The sequence below is a fragment of the Oryx dammah genome, unplaced genomic scaffold, assembly GCF_014754425.2.
Source record: "Oryx dammah isolate SB20612 unplaced genomic scaffold, SCBI_Odam_1.1 HiC_scaffold_11, whole genome shotgun sequence".
In the NCBI taxonomy this organism is placed as follows: domain Eukaryota; kingdom Metazoa; phylum Chordata; class Mammalia; order Artiodactyla; family Bovidae; genus Oryx; species Oryx dammah.
In genome coordinates, this window is record NW_024070195.1 from 46,965,464 (window position 1) to 46,980,853 (window position 15,390).

General features: G+C 43.3%; 1 protein-coding gene across 22 annotated transcripts in view; it reads right to left on the minus strand.

Moving 5' to 3' along the window:
• DST (dystonin) overlaps positions 1-15,390 on the minus strand; it is a 514,228-nt gene that overhangs the window by 65,344 nt on the left and 433,494 nt on the right. For 19 of the 22 annotated variants that reach the window (XM_040249211.1, XM_040249210.1, XM_040249209.1 and 16 more), the window contains 6 exons: positions 14,380-14,546; positions 10,931-11,090; positions 10,404-10,730; positions 9,665-9,749; positions 8,134-8,375; positions 6,823-7,029 (listed from right to left, as the gene is read on the minus strand). In XM_040249211.1, coding sequence (XP_040105145.1) covers positions 6,823-7,029; positions 8,134-8,375; positions 9,665-9,749; positions 10,404-10,730; positions 10,931-11,090; positions 14,380-14,546 — 1,188 coding nt within the window. The remainder of the gene's footprint in view (positions 1-6,822; positions 7,030-8,133; positions 8,376-9,664; positions 9,750-10,403; positions 10,731-10,930; positions 11,091-14,379; positions 14,547-15,390) is intronic. The other 3 variants (XM_040249199.1, XM_040249206.1, XM_040249201.1) reach the window with 1 other exon arrangement.

Below are 15,390 nucleotides of genomic sequence, written 5' to 3' on the forward strand. Positions count from 1 at the left end.
CCTTTCTAAGTTTCCCATAACATCATGCATTGTTTTTTGAAGCCGCCTTGTGATCTGCACGTAGTGGTACTGGTTAAGTGTTCTGCTCACTAATTCATCACTTTTGCTGCTATGGGGACAAGCCAGAACAATGTGGACTCCAGAAGGAATCTTGATAAAGCATCTGAAAAATTCTATCTGAATTCATCTGGTTCAGTAATTGTTACGACATGACTTAGTTTCAACTGGAACTACTCATTAGCAATTGTAGATCAATGTGAAGAGGAAAAAAAGAGTTTCATCAACTAACTCAGCAGCTTCAGATGTGGAAAAAGAAATCATCACGAGACAAGTGGAAGAGTCCGGATCATTGGCTTTGAAACTGCACATGATGAAACTTCTGGGCACAGCTCTACTGTGTGGTGTACTCGGCACATAACTGAGAAGAAACAGTTCAGGCCTTCCCACCTGAGTGCCAATGCTGCAAAATAAACAAAACCTAGTTTTTTCTTCTACTAGTCCTTGAAAAAATAGTGATGCCCCAACCATTTTGCTTGTGTTCAGGCTATTTTTAGTATTTATATGACAGTCCTAATGAAGAAAACCAGACTGTTAGTGTTAATATTAGTCTAATACTAAGTCTCTCTTTCCTAAGGAAAAAAAAAAAGCAACCAATGAAAAACAGTATGATGATACCCAAGTTGCCAAAATGGAAAGCTGAAACTCAAACACTGTTTCTTTAACCAAGGCAAATATTTGCTCTGCTAAAAGAAAACAAGACTTCAAGCAGAAATTTCCCTTCTGTCTTTTGAATTTTTTTTATTAAGTTAGAAAATATTTATTATCCAACAACAAAAGGGATAGCCGCAGGGTCTACATGAGGCAATTTACAGTCAAGCAAGGCATTTTATTTAGATCTGGGACTCTTTCAAATAACTACTTAATGTGAGAATTCCTTAACAGACCATAAATGTGGCTTATTTTACTTGTTGAGTAACATAAACAGAAAGCTCCCTATACCAAATTTTAATAAATTTGCTTACTGCCCATGTAAATAGCAAAAAAAAAAAAAAAAAAAGAAGACTTCAAATGAATTGTAGAGAATGTGAGCGTCCTTAACTGCATTCTGGGAAAAGGTCTAATAAGCATCATCTGTGGAGTCCAACATTCAACCCCAACTACACTAATTCCTTGTTGAACTAGTATTTTAGAAACTTCCTACAAGTTGGTAGAAGACATTTTAATTGGTTAATCTCTAAATGTTCCTGAAAAACACTCTGTAAAACAGTAACGACCAACATTCTACTGAACACACTGTTCTAAGTGCTCGAACATTCAAGACTCCCTCCTTTTATCCTGACAGCAACTAAATCCAGTGGGTACCACCACTAATCTCATTTGCAGCTGAGAAAGCCAAGGCAGAGAGAGAGTGACTGACTCACCAGAGGTTACCCGGCTTGTAAATGCGGGTCTGAGATTGGAACCACTGTGGTCTGACCCGAGCCCACATCGCAGTCGCCCTGGTACGCCCCTGTGCCTGTGGACAGTCTCGGCTTAAGAACTCACATTATTCATGGGATTTCACCAAAACCGGCTCAAATACCACAACAGTCATTAAGCGGTGAGATTTTACTTACTATTTAAGTGTCTCTCCCATTTCTGACAAATTGTTTTTGGATTTCTCCAGAAAGTTTCACTTGAGCGGAAGCAGAGGTTTAAGAAAGACTTAAGTGGTAAGCAGGTCTTAACCTTCAGGACACCTTTTCACTCCGAGAGGGTCTTGGCGCTTTCTATTAGCATTCCCTTCCATTCTCCTTCCCATTATTCATAACCCAGCCCACATTTTCCTACCCCAACACCTGGAAGGTCTAAACAAATCTCACTTCCGTGGGGGAGGCTAGTTCTAGTTCTTTAAAAGAAATTAACAGGTGTTATTTTTCTCCCAGGCGGATCCCTAATGACCCAGTGAGCTGTTTATTTTAACTGTACCCATACGCCTTTATACTGGGGGGGGGGGGGGCTTATGATGGCAAAATAGAAAAACCCAGGCAATCAGAACTGCCAGAGTGCCTGGGATACCCAGACCCTGTGAGATAACCCACCTCAGCACCTTCTGATAACTGTACATTTATAAGCAGCTAGTGAAGTGAACACAAACATTCCGGGGTTTAAATAATCACAGTGACCTGAACTCAGGAGGGAAAGTCTACATCTTCGAAGCAAAATGCATTTCCCCATTTCCAAGTGGTTCATTTAATTCAATGAGCAGAATGAGAAAGAAAGCAACAAAGATACGTTGCGTTGTGTGGGTTTAACATGCTGAAATACCTACAGTTTCTAACTGTAGGCCTTGGTGAGGAGGCAGCTATTTTGCTTTTATATAAAGATTATTATTACTACTTAAGAAGCTGACTTATTCTACTCAGATCTTTCCTAAAACTTATGAATGGGCCCGACTAAAAAATCCTCTTCAGAATATTGATGCTTGGAAATTTGCTGAGTCAGATTCAGGGGCTTATTAACCGGTCACAACAAATGGACACCATGCTCATTGCATTCACCCATAATTGAGGCTGTTCTATTACTTCCAAAATAATAATAAACGTTACTCAAATTTATGTAAGGCTCTTGGCACTATGTTCTCAAAACTCAATGACAGATCTTTTCAAAACTGCTATGTAATATAACAGCATTAACATGAAAAACCTAACCATATAACATTAGGAGTATTTTCAGTGTACTGGGTGGATACGAAGTATGTGCTAATGAGAAGGTATCTGGACACTCTCTTCCCACTTCTCTTTAGACCTCAACCCTTTGCCACGTTTCCCTGGCGTCTTCCACGTAGATGAATATAACCTGAGATGGTGACCTGACCATTCACAACTTCCCTAAAGCTGCAGAATTCCAAAGTGTAGCTTATAACGGTATCAAGGAGGCAGGTCTGCATATAAACCATTTTAATGTCAAAAGACTAAAACATCTTAATGAGAAATCTGCTTGGAAAACAGCCCCTTCAGTTATTTTCAGTCTAGCTGAACTTAGGTTATTTGGGGACACAGCATTAAATTTATAAATGTAAAATTTACCAAGTCATTTTCAAGGCCCATACCCTCACGCTGTCACTCATGGGTGGGATATGTCGGGGGAGGGACCCAGGAGGGAGTAGCTGTTAATAAAACAAGTTGCATGTGACTAAAGGTGTACAGAGAAAGACAGACGCGGCCACATCGTGTCCATGGCTCAGACGGAGAAGAAACAGAGTGGGAGATGACTGTTTATACAACATAAAATAGCATTTACAAAACCTGTGGCTCGTGTCCAAGAGGGATTCTTTTCTTTTTGCACCATTCCTTTTCTATTTCATGGATGTATTATGACTGGATAAACAGAAAACAAGCATTTCAGTATCAAACTGTATTCTGATCCTAATTCCAAACATTTACAATTGGTCAAGGTTATAAAATAATTTCAATGACATATTAGGGCTTTTCTAAACTTGGAAATAATGAGTTCAGAAGCTATTCTTTGAATGCAAAAGTAAATCTGTCAAACCAGAAAGGCAGGCATGGATGTGTTCTTAAACTTGCCCGGAGTGAGAGATTTCTTGATCCTTTCAGCGTGGATACCCATGGCTCATGGCCCTTTCTGGAAATATCCTCATATTTCTACTTTGTAGCAATAACAGTGCCTTCCTTCAGATTATGGAGGGAGGTTAGGAAAAAATGGATCACCTTTAAGACTTTTCCTCTCTGCCTGATCTGTAAAGAGGCACCAGAGTGGAGTAGAATGAGATCTGGACTAAGTCCTGATTACAGCTCCACTACACACCAGAGGCAGGTCACCTCACCACAAACCAGCTCTAAACAGTGCATCTCAGCCTTACTGGGAAGTTATTTCTCTTCTAATTTCTCTCTTTTTAATTGGCTTAAGTGAATTTTTAAGTCTGAGTGCCAAAGAATTGATACTTTCGAATTACGGTGTTGGAGAAGACTCTTGAGAGCACCTTGGACTGCAAGGATATCAAACCAGTCAACCCTTAAGGAAATCTAACCCTGACTATTCATTGGAAGGACTGATGCTGAAGCTGAAGCTCCAATACTTTGGCCACATGATGTGAAGAGCTGACTCACTGGAAAAAGACCATGATAGCTGGGAAAAATTGAAAACAAAAGAAGGGGGCAAAAGAGGATGAGATGGTTGCATGGCATCACTGACTCAACAGACACGAATCTGAGAAAACTCACAGATAGTGAAGGACAGAGGAGCACGGCATGCTGCAGTCCATGGGGTCAGAGAGAGTTGGACACGACTTAGCAACTGAACACGAACAAAAAAGAGCATTTTATTGGTTTTCTTGACTTCCCTGGTGGCTCAGACGGTAAAGCATCTGTCTGCAATGTGGGAGACCCGGGTTCGATCCCTGGGTTGGGAAGATCCTCTGGAGAAGGAAATGGCAATCCCCTCCAGTACTATTTCCTGGAAAATCCCATGGACAGAGGAGCCTGGTAGGCTACAGTCCATGGGGCCGCAAAGAGTTGGACATGACTGAGCGACTTCACTTCACTTACTGGTTTTCTTTACTACTGGAGGTATTTCACTGGACAGATTTGCAGGCATTTCAAAGGAATGCACATATACATACAGAATAAATACACATGAACATCCAGGAGATATTAACAGACCAGTGGCACTGATATGAGCTACAATCTAGTGGCAGTGAGGTACTTTATCCAAACACCCTCCCTCTCTCACAAGCAAGGCTTGAAGGATTCAGACCACAGTGTTTGCATGATCTTGCTTCCATGAGTTTTTCTCGCATTCTTTCACAAAGTCTTGAAATTTTCAATAAGGAATGACTTTATCTGGTAAAAAACCCATTAATTGTTATTTTCCTACAGGATACATGTTTTGGATCTAGAAAACACAGATCAACTTGTGGAAAGTATTTGCAAGAACCTTGAATAGAACTGGACTCCCGTTTAATGACCATGGCAATCAGCAGAGCTTACAAACCAGCAAGGTGCTCAGCCTGTCACCTGTGCTTTAGAGCAGCTCTTTGCCCCTTTCCTGTCTGCCCATTTATATTTCCCTCTATCCTTAAAAGAACCTAATGAGACGAATGAGATCACTAAGCAATTCAAACTGACTCCTGGCTTATGCCCTCCTGAACGAACATCATGCCTTGCCTAACCTGCTGGTTCTTTTCCTAGATTAGAAGGGGTAAGAATGATGAAGCAAGCAGTTAAAAATGACTAGCCCTCTATCCCACTAGCCCCCTAAGCAATCCTGCCAGAGATCACAGCAAGATAACGTCTGAAGAGAGAGCCAGCCACCTGCACTCAATGCAGACAGAGGCAGAAGCACCCTCCTGCCTCCATGATTCAGAGATTCACACCCCAATTTTTTCCTTTAAAAATCATCCTGGCTGAGCTGAATCTTTGGAATTGGTCTCTGGACACGAGTCTCCCTTTCCCCCAGACAGCCCACTTTTACAGTTAAAGCACCTTTCCTCTCTCCTGACATTTGCCTCTCGCATTACTGGGGTTATGAGAGGCAAGCAGCCAAACCTTAGTTTGGTTACACCCTCATTACCATCGTCCTTCACTGAACAAGCCAACCACGATCCGCTTCTCAAGAGAGCCCTATTCCCCAGAGGAGAGAATATTTGTCTTGCTATTTAGAGAAGTCTTCAGTGCCAACTCGGAAAGGTCAGAAGAAATTTTGGTGAAAAAAATAATCCGACTCTTTTCAAATAGCTGAATAACCTCACAAGTAAACATGCTTATTTCCCTATGATAATGAGGCATACAAATTCCTCCCAAGTTTGAAAACAGAGCCATGCAAATGCATTCCTCAAGCACGAAGGTCTCCCTCGCAAAAAATATCTCAGGCAGGCCTTTTGCTAACACTATTCAGGCGGCCCTGGGGATTCCAGAGCACAGTGCTCAAATGAGGGGTGAGGGGCCACGCTTTAGAACTAGACAAACTGCACTTTTACAGCAACCTGAGAGAATGAATTCTGGATGCTCCTGCACAGTCTGCTTGGTTAGTGTGTCTTGCTTTTGGCCTGGATGAGTAAGGCTGAGTCACCCACCTTCCTGAGCCCCACTCTGCAGTACACAGCAAAACCTCACTAACCCCATCAGAGAAAGCCTGCAACAAAAGGCTGATGACTTAATGTAAATATCCAGAGATCTCAATACAAGTTAATCCAAATATGTCTCACAAGCTTCTGGATCCAAGACCCCCCTGGTTGCCCAGAGTCTTCTGACCCAGCTGTGGCTAAGGGGTGGGGCCTATGAAGCTCTCTGGAACCCAGAGGCTCTGTGTGAGTTGCAGACAGGTCAGAAACTATCATTTTTTCCCCTTTCAGTCATCTCCAGGGGAAAAAAAAAAAAACAACAAACACGACGTCACCAACACAGCAGTTTCCTTTTTAGAAAGAACTCAGCCTTTTTTTGCCATGTATGTCAAGGAACGTGAATAGTGGCTTACATGATAACTCAAAAAAATAGGAATAATAATAATAACTACACGCACACAGATTTGACCTAGCCAGGGCCTGAAATCAACATGAGCAGCCTGCACACGTGGAGACAAAAGGTCTTCTGTGTGGGGAGTGGGGGAGCGGGGCTGCTCCTTCCACTGGCCGACAGGGGGACGAGGCTGGAGACCAGAGGGCAGACGGCTGCCAGCGATGCAGAGCTGGGCCCCACCCAGCGCTCACACGCCTGCCCAAGCCCGCTGACCCTCTCAGCCCCTCCTGTGGCTCTGAAAGCGTGAGTGGTGGGTGGAAAGGCCACTGGGAGGAGAGGCTCCAGGAGGCGCATGCCTGCCTACCTGCTGGGCCCGCAGGAGCGCCGCGTCGATGGCCTCCACCCGCTGCGCCACGGCGTCGCTCACCAGGCGGAAGCGGTCGTTGTCCTCGGCCACCGTCCGCTCCAGGCCTTCCCTCGCCCTCCAGGGCACCAGCTCCAGCAGGGCGGCGCTCACCTCGTTCAGCGAGTCCAGCAGGGCTTTGTAGCTCTTGGCTTCCTTCTTCAGCTCCTGGGGACGCAAGCCGAGAGACACAGGCCTGGGGGACACGTCACGGCTGAGCGAGCTTCCCCTTCTACTGCCCTCGGGGCCAGAGCCCTTCACAGGCAACAGGCCGCGGGGGACCCCTTGGCAGTTACGTTCTGTACACCACAGGTATTTCACACAAGGGAAACCGTTCCCTAAGAAGCTCAAAAGGACAACCCCCTTGTCAACACGGCACGATTTGAGCTCTGAAACATAATATCAGTGTTTAAAAATTGGGAACCCAAACCCAGCAAGTTAATATGGATTATTCTTTGCTGGCTGGTAACCTCAAAGTAATCGGGAACCAGAACAGATAACTGACAAGAGCCTCCTGTGCAGCTCAGGGAGCTCCTCAGTGCTCTGCGGGGACCCGGAAGGGAAGGAAATCCAAAAACACGGCAGATACATGCGTGCGCGCGGCTGCCTCACCGTGTGACACAACCGAAATGAACACAACACTGCAAAGCAACCACACTGTCATAAAAATTCATATAAAAAAGTAATCAGGTACCAGAAAACCAAAGAGGAAAGTCTGGACCAGAGTCGAGTGACCCTCTAGAGGAGGACACACTGGCTTTAAATCATCCCTGTTGAATCATCACAGGCTCAGTGAACCTAGCCTCCCTAACTCCCTGAACCCACGTGTGGTCATACTTCAGAGATGATGAAAACGGAGGCTGGCCACTCTGAGAAGAAAGACACTCAGTGTGGGAGAATATCAATTTTTGCAACATGATTAGGAAAGTCACCTCATGCCATGCACTGACCTTATAAACGTGTGATTATCCCGACCAAATTACGTGTGTCTCTGAAACATTGATCATTGCCCTTTTTTCCCCTGTTTTTATGCATAATAAAGTATACTCCCACCATAAGGTTCGAAGGACAAACGACAAGATGCTGTTTTTTTGTCTGGGCTCCTAAAAGTTCACACAGCTGGTCCGTGGCCAGTTTCTGTTGGGTCCACGCCCACACAGGCGTCCTTGAACACATTAGCAGTGACATGTGATAAACATCACTTCGCCCTGAGTGACTAGGCCTCCCTTGAGAGATAACAAGCAGATGCAAAGAATGTATGTCAGAGCGTACTTTTTGCCTCGCGTGTGCTTGGCTGGCAGCCTCTCCCTTCAGAACCTGCGTTTCGTACGAGAGCAGCTCGACTTCCACCTTGTCCAGCCAGGCGCACAGCCCCTCGTGGGTGGACTGCAGCCGCCGTGCAAGCTGCAGCGCCTGCTCCAGGGTCTTCGCAACATCTGTGCTCAGCTTAGTGATGTCCTGGTATCTTGCTTTAATGGCTTCCAGTTTATCTTGAATGATTACAACCTCGTCACCTAGAATTTCAAAGGCATGTTATATCTCATGAAAGGGGAAGCAGCGTTCTTCAGAGGTGATGCTACGCTGATGAGATTTTGGAGGGGTGGGGGAGAGGAGACACTTTTCTTAAGAAGTTCTGACCCAAGAAAAGTCCTTTCCTAGGTTTGAATCTTTTGGGGGATTTCTGGCCGAGGTCAACAGCTCTGCGAATCCAAATACAAAAACTGTCAAGGACTACAGCACCTTCCGTCTTGTGAAAAGCACCACCTTGCATCTATCTGTATGGTCTTTCCGTGTTTAAGGTTAAAAAGCACCTGGGTTCAAATACTGAGTTTGTGACTTGTTACCTGTACAAGGTACCTGATGTTTCTGTAGTACTTATTACAAGAACAGAACCTACTTCATAAGGTTGTGATAAAAATTCAATGAGTTTATACTTGCAAAGTATTTAGAATGGTGCCTGTCATAGGCATACACATGTTTATATACAGCCTGGGTGGTGGTAGTTTAGTTGCTAAGTCACGTCCGACTCTTGGACTCTTGCAACCCCATGGACTGTAGCCTGCCAGGGTTCTCTGTCCACGGGATTCTCCAGGCAAGAATACTGGAGTGGGCTGCCATTTCCTCCTCCAATGTATAATCCATTTGTGTGTTAAAAATAATAAACTCATCTGTATTGTTCCGACAGATCTTCACCTGCCTCTATTTAATTTTCAGACACACACGAGAAATTGCATCCTGGGCTTCAGGTTCCCAGTGCAAGGCTGTAGCTATGATATCAAATTCCTCCCATGCATAATGAACAGTACCTGCCCCCACCACACATGTGCTGAGCTGAATACAGATACAGTGAGATGTTCTTACAGCCAAAGGGATTACTAAAACCAAGTCAGCATTTATTTTCTTGGTGAGTTCAAGCACAGAGAAAGGAAGCTTGGGCACAGTCACACTGTGTGTCACCAAATACCACCTCTCTTAAAATTTTACAAAACTGTCTATAACCGCTCTGCATCTACAACAACTGCCTGCCACAAGTGGAAAGCTAATTTCATTCTGCCATGCGATTCTGACCAGTGCTCAGTATTATGAGTAATACACAAAACTTCCATTAAAAACTTAGTGAGATCATGAGAAAAAAGTGAAATCATAGTCCAAAATCCCCTTGATCGGCCTTCAAAGTGTTCTCCAGAATGAAGTCTTGGACTGGCCCCAAAATTCTCAAGTGCTTTGTGTTCTGCCCCATCTCTAAACTATTTTGAAAGCAATGCACAGTGCTCGTGGGATGACGATCGGAGAGGCGTCTCACCTGTTGTCCGTTTAAGTAGCTCCAGGCCATTCTGCAGTGCCTGGTCTACATTTTGCTTTCTAAGCTGGATGTCCTCTTGCAGAACCTAAAATACAGGTACCATCTCGTTATCAGCTAATCTTAAGAGGATGTTAACTAGGGTTCACTTTTTTGAGTAACACTTCACATTTTCAAATATTCCTCACTGTTCTCACATTTACCTCTCCTTGTTTCAGCACTGTGCCCGTGTCTCAGTTCATCTATCGTAATTCTCTCCCCTCCTCAGAAAATGAGCTACGTGGAGACACTGGAGTACTGGTTAATTGTGGGCCTTTGTATACAATGATGAAATAATAAAATGAAAAATGAACAATCTATTATTGGATAAACTGAATCTCTTCTTACATTACATGTGATTGAACTGAATAGAACACTCTCTATATAAAATGGATAAACAACAAGGACCTACTGTATAGCACAGGGAATGATACTCAATATTTTATAATAACCTAGATGAGAAAAGAATCTGAAAAATAATATATATACATATATATAACTGAATTGGTTTATTGTGCACGTAAAACTAACACAACACTGTAAATCAACTATACTTCAACTTAAAAAAAGGTCATTGTATACAAAGGCAATGTCTTTTTTGAGTACAGGAATTAACCTAAATCATAGCGAACATAAAATAATACAGAAATAAAGAGAACTGAGAAAATAAGGTCAACTGAAATGAAAAAATAAATCGAAATACCCGCAACTCAGCCTGCTGTGTCCACAGCCCCTCGGGGCTGGAGTCCTGGACCGAGAGCCGCCTCAGCTTGTCATGCGCTTCACTCAGCCAGTTCATCAGCTCCACTTCATCTTCCCCAAAAATCTTAGCATTACACAGAGCCTGCTGCAGAAGCTCAGACCTGCTGTGGCTTTTCTCTTGAATCTCAATGTACCACACTTGGAAGGAGTCTAGTTTACTCTGCACCATATCTTTATCCTCCCTGGAGCTCAAAACCTTTAAAGACTGGCCAATGCTAACGGCCTGGTGTAAATGCTTATTGCGATACAGGATGTCATCTTCTAAGGCCTAAACAAGGTTTAAAAAAGGGAAACAGAAAGAATGGACAAATAAAAATGACAACATAAATCGAACAAAAAGATGATACATGAAATGGGTGTAAGGTTGAACTGAGGCAACACACAAATAGTGCGTAACTCAAATGCGTGTCATAAAACCACAAAGCAAAGAGACAACTGGATCCCACGAGCGTGTGACGGGAAGCTTACTTTGTGTTGCTCAATCTGCTCCTCCAGCTTGGACGCCTGGGTTCCAACGGGCTCGCAGTTCGCCAGCCTCTTCTCTGTGGTCGACAGCCACTCGTTCAGAGGCTCTAAGGTTTCGTGAAACTGCTGTGCTACCACGGAGATACCTTCCAGCTGACGGTTCCTGAAAACGCGCCAACAGGAAGGTCATTCGGGGATGAGGAATGTGGGAAGCTGTCAACAGAAAGCTTCACTCATGCTCCTGCATTCCGCTCCCAACACTTTTTGTAGAAAACATCCAAGGTTAAAATTAAAACCTCTCACACTGAGAGGACGGTTTAAAATAGTTCTATTCCCTGTGCTTCCCCTGCCAGGGTTCAATCCCTGGTTGGGGAACTAAGATCCCTCAAGCCACTTAGCATGGTGGAAAAAATAAAAGAAATATCTATAAATCTTTTTGTTAAATAATAGTTCTATTAAATTCTCCTTTAATTCTTAAAACTGGAGAAAGACCAACCTCAAGAACCCGAATCTTATGAAAGTCTTAAGTAACTCATCGTAATTCTTACAATAATAATAGCTATAATCTTAGTGATGTTATAATAACAATAGCAGCTATAATAATGATAATAGGTAATATGTACTGAACATATATTCTATGCTTTACAAATTAGTTAAATTCAGCCAGAGCACCAGTTATTGAGACTGCGTTAGTCAAATGGTCAAGATCAGATTCAAGTTTTGCAAAATAAAGCATCCCCTGCACCGGAATTACTAGTTAATTCCTCTCCTCCTTTAAAAAGTATACTGTCAGTTATGTTTCCCCGAAGCAACAGTTATTATTTTATGGACTAAAAATATCATGAAAGAGAAGAGCTATTTCTCTGACTTTTACAAAACAGAGTTTGAAATGCTTTTTGAAGACTTATCGTTTCCTCCATTGAAAAGGTGCTGTGTAAGTTAAAACCTGCTCGAGCGGTCCTTGGTTTGCACTGAGGGCAAGTGATTGTGCTGGTCTGTATGCGGAGAACCTGATTCAGGATCCAGTTCTGCGAGTCATTTCTGCTGGGACCAAGAGCTGCTGTCCTGACCTGTCATCATGTTTAATTCTTAGGAAACAACCTGATTTGAGACACGGATGTTCTTCGGGAACAAAGTGAATTATGAAAAACTGGCACATGCTGCTGAATGTACTGAGTTGGCCAAAAGGTTTGTGAGGGTTTTTCCATAAGATCTCACTGGAAAACCTAAATGAACTTTTTGGCCAACCTAACAATTTCTGTATCTTTTTATCACAAACCACATATGTATATATTTTTAAAACTTTCAGTTGAAACACATTTCACCTTAAAAAAAAATGAATAAATTACTATATTATTTTTAACTTCTGGATGATCACTATCTAGGACTCTTCTTTCTAAATTCTATTAAATAGTATCTAATCACCTAGAATGAATGGAAATAACTTTTGAGACTAGGTTTAATTGGCTGTGATTTTAAATTGTAAGGGGATCTATTAATTGGTGTGTGAATCACCAGAGGACCACAATCCCTCCACTTAATACCCCTGTGAGGATGGCTAAGGAAAAGGACAGTCCTGGGAGGAAAGCAGAGATACTGGCTTTCGTTTATTTAAAAAAGTACTCAGCACCTCTGCCATGGCAGTAATACTAATTCTAGCGCGTTACACAGAAGGCATAATCTACTGATAGATGTTAAAGGGAATGTGACGTTTCCAGCCCCCTCGGGAGCCCCTTACTCACCTGTCCTACAACAACGCCTCCTTCTACTCTGTAATTCAAGATTAGACCAACCCTTCTCTGCACTCTCCTATTAAGAGTTCCAAGGAAGGCAGGAATGTGTGGAGATGCTCCTTCTGTTCAGCGGGTCATCTGTTTCCAACCCAACCGGTATACACTCCAGTGTTGCAATGACTTGACGTGGTTCAGTGTAGTGTTAACAGAGAGAATGAGAAGGAACTATACTCCATATCCCATGACAGATGGTAAACCGAAACAGGGAAGAATATTTTTAAAAGAATGTGTATATACATTCTTATACGAAGTGAAGTTGCTCAGTTGTGTCCGACTCTTTGAGATCCCATGGACTGCAGCCTACCAGGCTCCTCCGTCCATGGAATTTTCTAGGCAAGAGTACTAGAGTGGGTTGCCATTTCCTTCTCCAGGGGATCTTCCTGACCCAGGGATCAAACCCAGGTCTCCCGAATTGCAGGCAGACGCTTTATCGTCTGAGCCACCAGGGAAGCCCACATTCTTATATATACGTACGTATATATATATATATATATTCACATACACACACGTATGTGTACAACTGAGTCACTTTGCTATACAGCAGAAATGAAAACAACATCGTAAATCAAGTATACTTTAATAAAATTAAAAAAAAGAAATATAGGGAAGCCCAATGGAGCCACGCTCCAGCGCCTCACCTTGGTAAGGTAAACGTCACGGCACCTTCCACCAGCTTCACTTCCCAGACACCTCCCACTCCACCTTAAACCAGAACTCGGGACATCCCTGCTGGTCCAGCCGCTAAGCCTTCACACTCTCAGTGCTTCCACTGCAGGGGGTGTGGCTCTGATCCCTGGTTTGGGAACTAAGATTCCACATGTCGCAGGGTGTGGCCACAAATAAAATTAAGAAACTGAGGGCACCATTTAAAAAATATTATTAGACAGTCAAAACTTAATTAGAAACAAAAATAGAAAAAAAAAACAGAGGTTGCCTGTCACCCCCCACCCCAGGCCGGGTTCTTCCGATTCTCTGCTCCCATGGCACCCTGTGGGCAGGTTTCACTCTGAACCATCACATTTGTCCCTGCTCTTCACTGGCCACCAAACCCTGCTACGGTATTCCCTGAGGGTAGGGACGATCCGGCAAGTGCACCCCCGGAACACCTGGCCCTGCCTGATGCGTGGGCAGGCAGACAATAACTATGTTACAAATGAATGAATGAAGGACCCTGCGAGGGAAACACTGCTCTTAAAGAGTTGTAATAGGGACTTGTGTGGTGGTCCAGGAGATAAGAATCCACCCTGTAATGTAGGGGACATGGGTTTGATCCCTGGTCGGGGAACTAAGGTCCCAGATGCTGCAGAGCAACTAAGCCTGCACACTGCGACTACCTACTAGGTCCACGTGATGTAACTAGAGAGTCAGTGCACCTCCACAAAAGGTCCTGTGTGCCCAAACTAAGACAGGTCGCAGCCAAACAAATAAACAAATAAAAACAAGAACAAAAAACAAACAAGAGTTGGGAGAGATCTGGGGACTACAAGACATCCCCAGCGGAGGAATGAGAAGAGAAGTACCACCACCCCTGCCCTCTATGTTCACATATGTGACAAACACAGGCAAAGAACAATTTGGAAATAAAGTAGGACCAAAATACGAGAAATCAGTACAAAAGCCACTGCCGCTCTTCCCAAACCCTGGCAGCATTTACATTACCTTGTTTCAGCCTTACTAAGTAGCGCCTCCCATCGGCTATCCAGCAGACTCAGCTGTTTCAAAATCTTCACTTTATCCGGAGGTTCTGCCGTGGCGGCGATTTTCTCTCCTTCCCGTTTGATCACCTCCACGGTAGATCTGCGGTCATCCAGCAATCTTTGGAGAAGCTTAGGAAAAAATAGTAAATAAGAAAACAATAAATAAATGGAAAGGAAACAAAGGAATAACTGTATAAACATATGCTTTCTAGCATACTTTTGACATGTGACAAAAATAATTTTGCATGGATTCACATACAAAAGGATTTGAGAAGCAGAGCTTTTCCAAAAACCTCATCCTATTTAATGATTCATTACTACTGTGTTAGACACTGTGGTAAAGGCTTTTCGCAGAAAATAAAATGAATATTGGTAAGGCCACTAAACCATTCATTCTCCACTTTTTAATACAAGATAATGGGGTAGAAGGGTGCTGCTACTCAGGAAAACGTCACTGCACTGGAAGTGCAAAATCCTCATTACTATAATGAAATGGGGATACCGTAACACTCAATAATGATCTGTCCCACTAAGAAAAGATCATTATAAATCATCACTATTTTCAAAACCTTTTCCCATGTTAAATAATCTACCACAGAAGGGAAGCTGAGACTCAGACCAGTTCACAAGTCAATGAGGCTGAAACCAGAGGCTCCTGGCTGCTTTGGGGACGTAGGATAGCTCCTAAAATTCTTTATGAGGATAAAAACTAGAGCCTTTAAGGAGCATTTCCACAATGACCAGAGAGTGAAACATGTCAGAAGCCTTCAAAGCTGGCGAAAGAAGACTAACATTTCAGGACTGAGCGGGAGAAAAAAAGTCCAATTCTTCATTTCAAGAAGCCCTAGAAGGGAGTGTTTGACATGGGGTGCCAAAAATCAGGATTCCCTTCCTTCACTTAAACGAAACAAGCATTTCAGCAATAAGTGCCATCCCCAGGTCCCACGTGCAGAGTGGTGAGCAAGGTACAGGC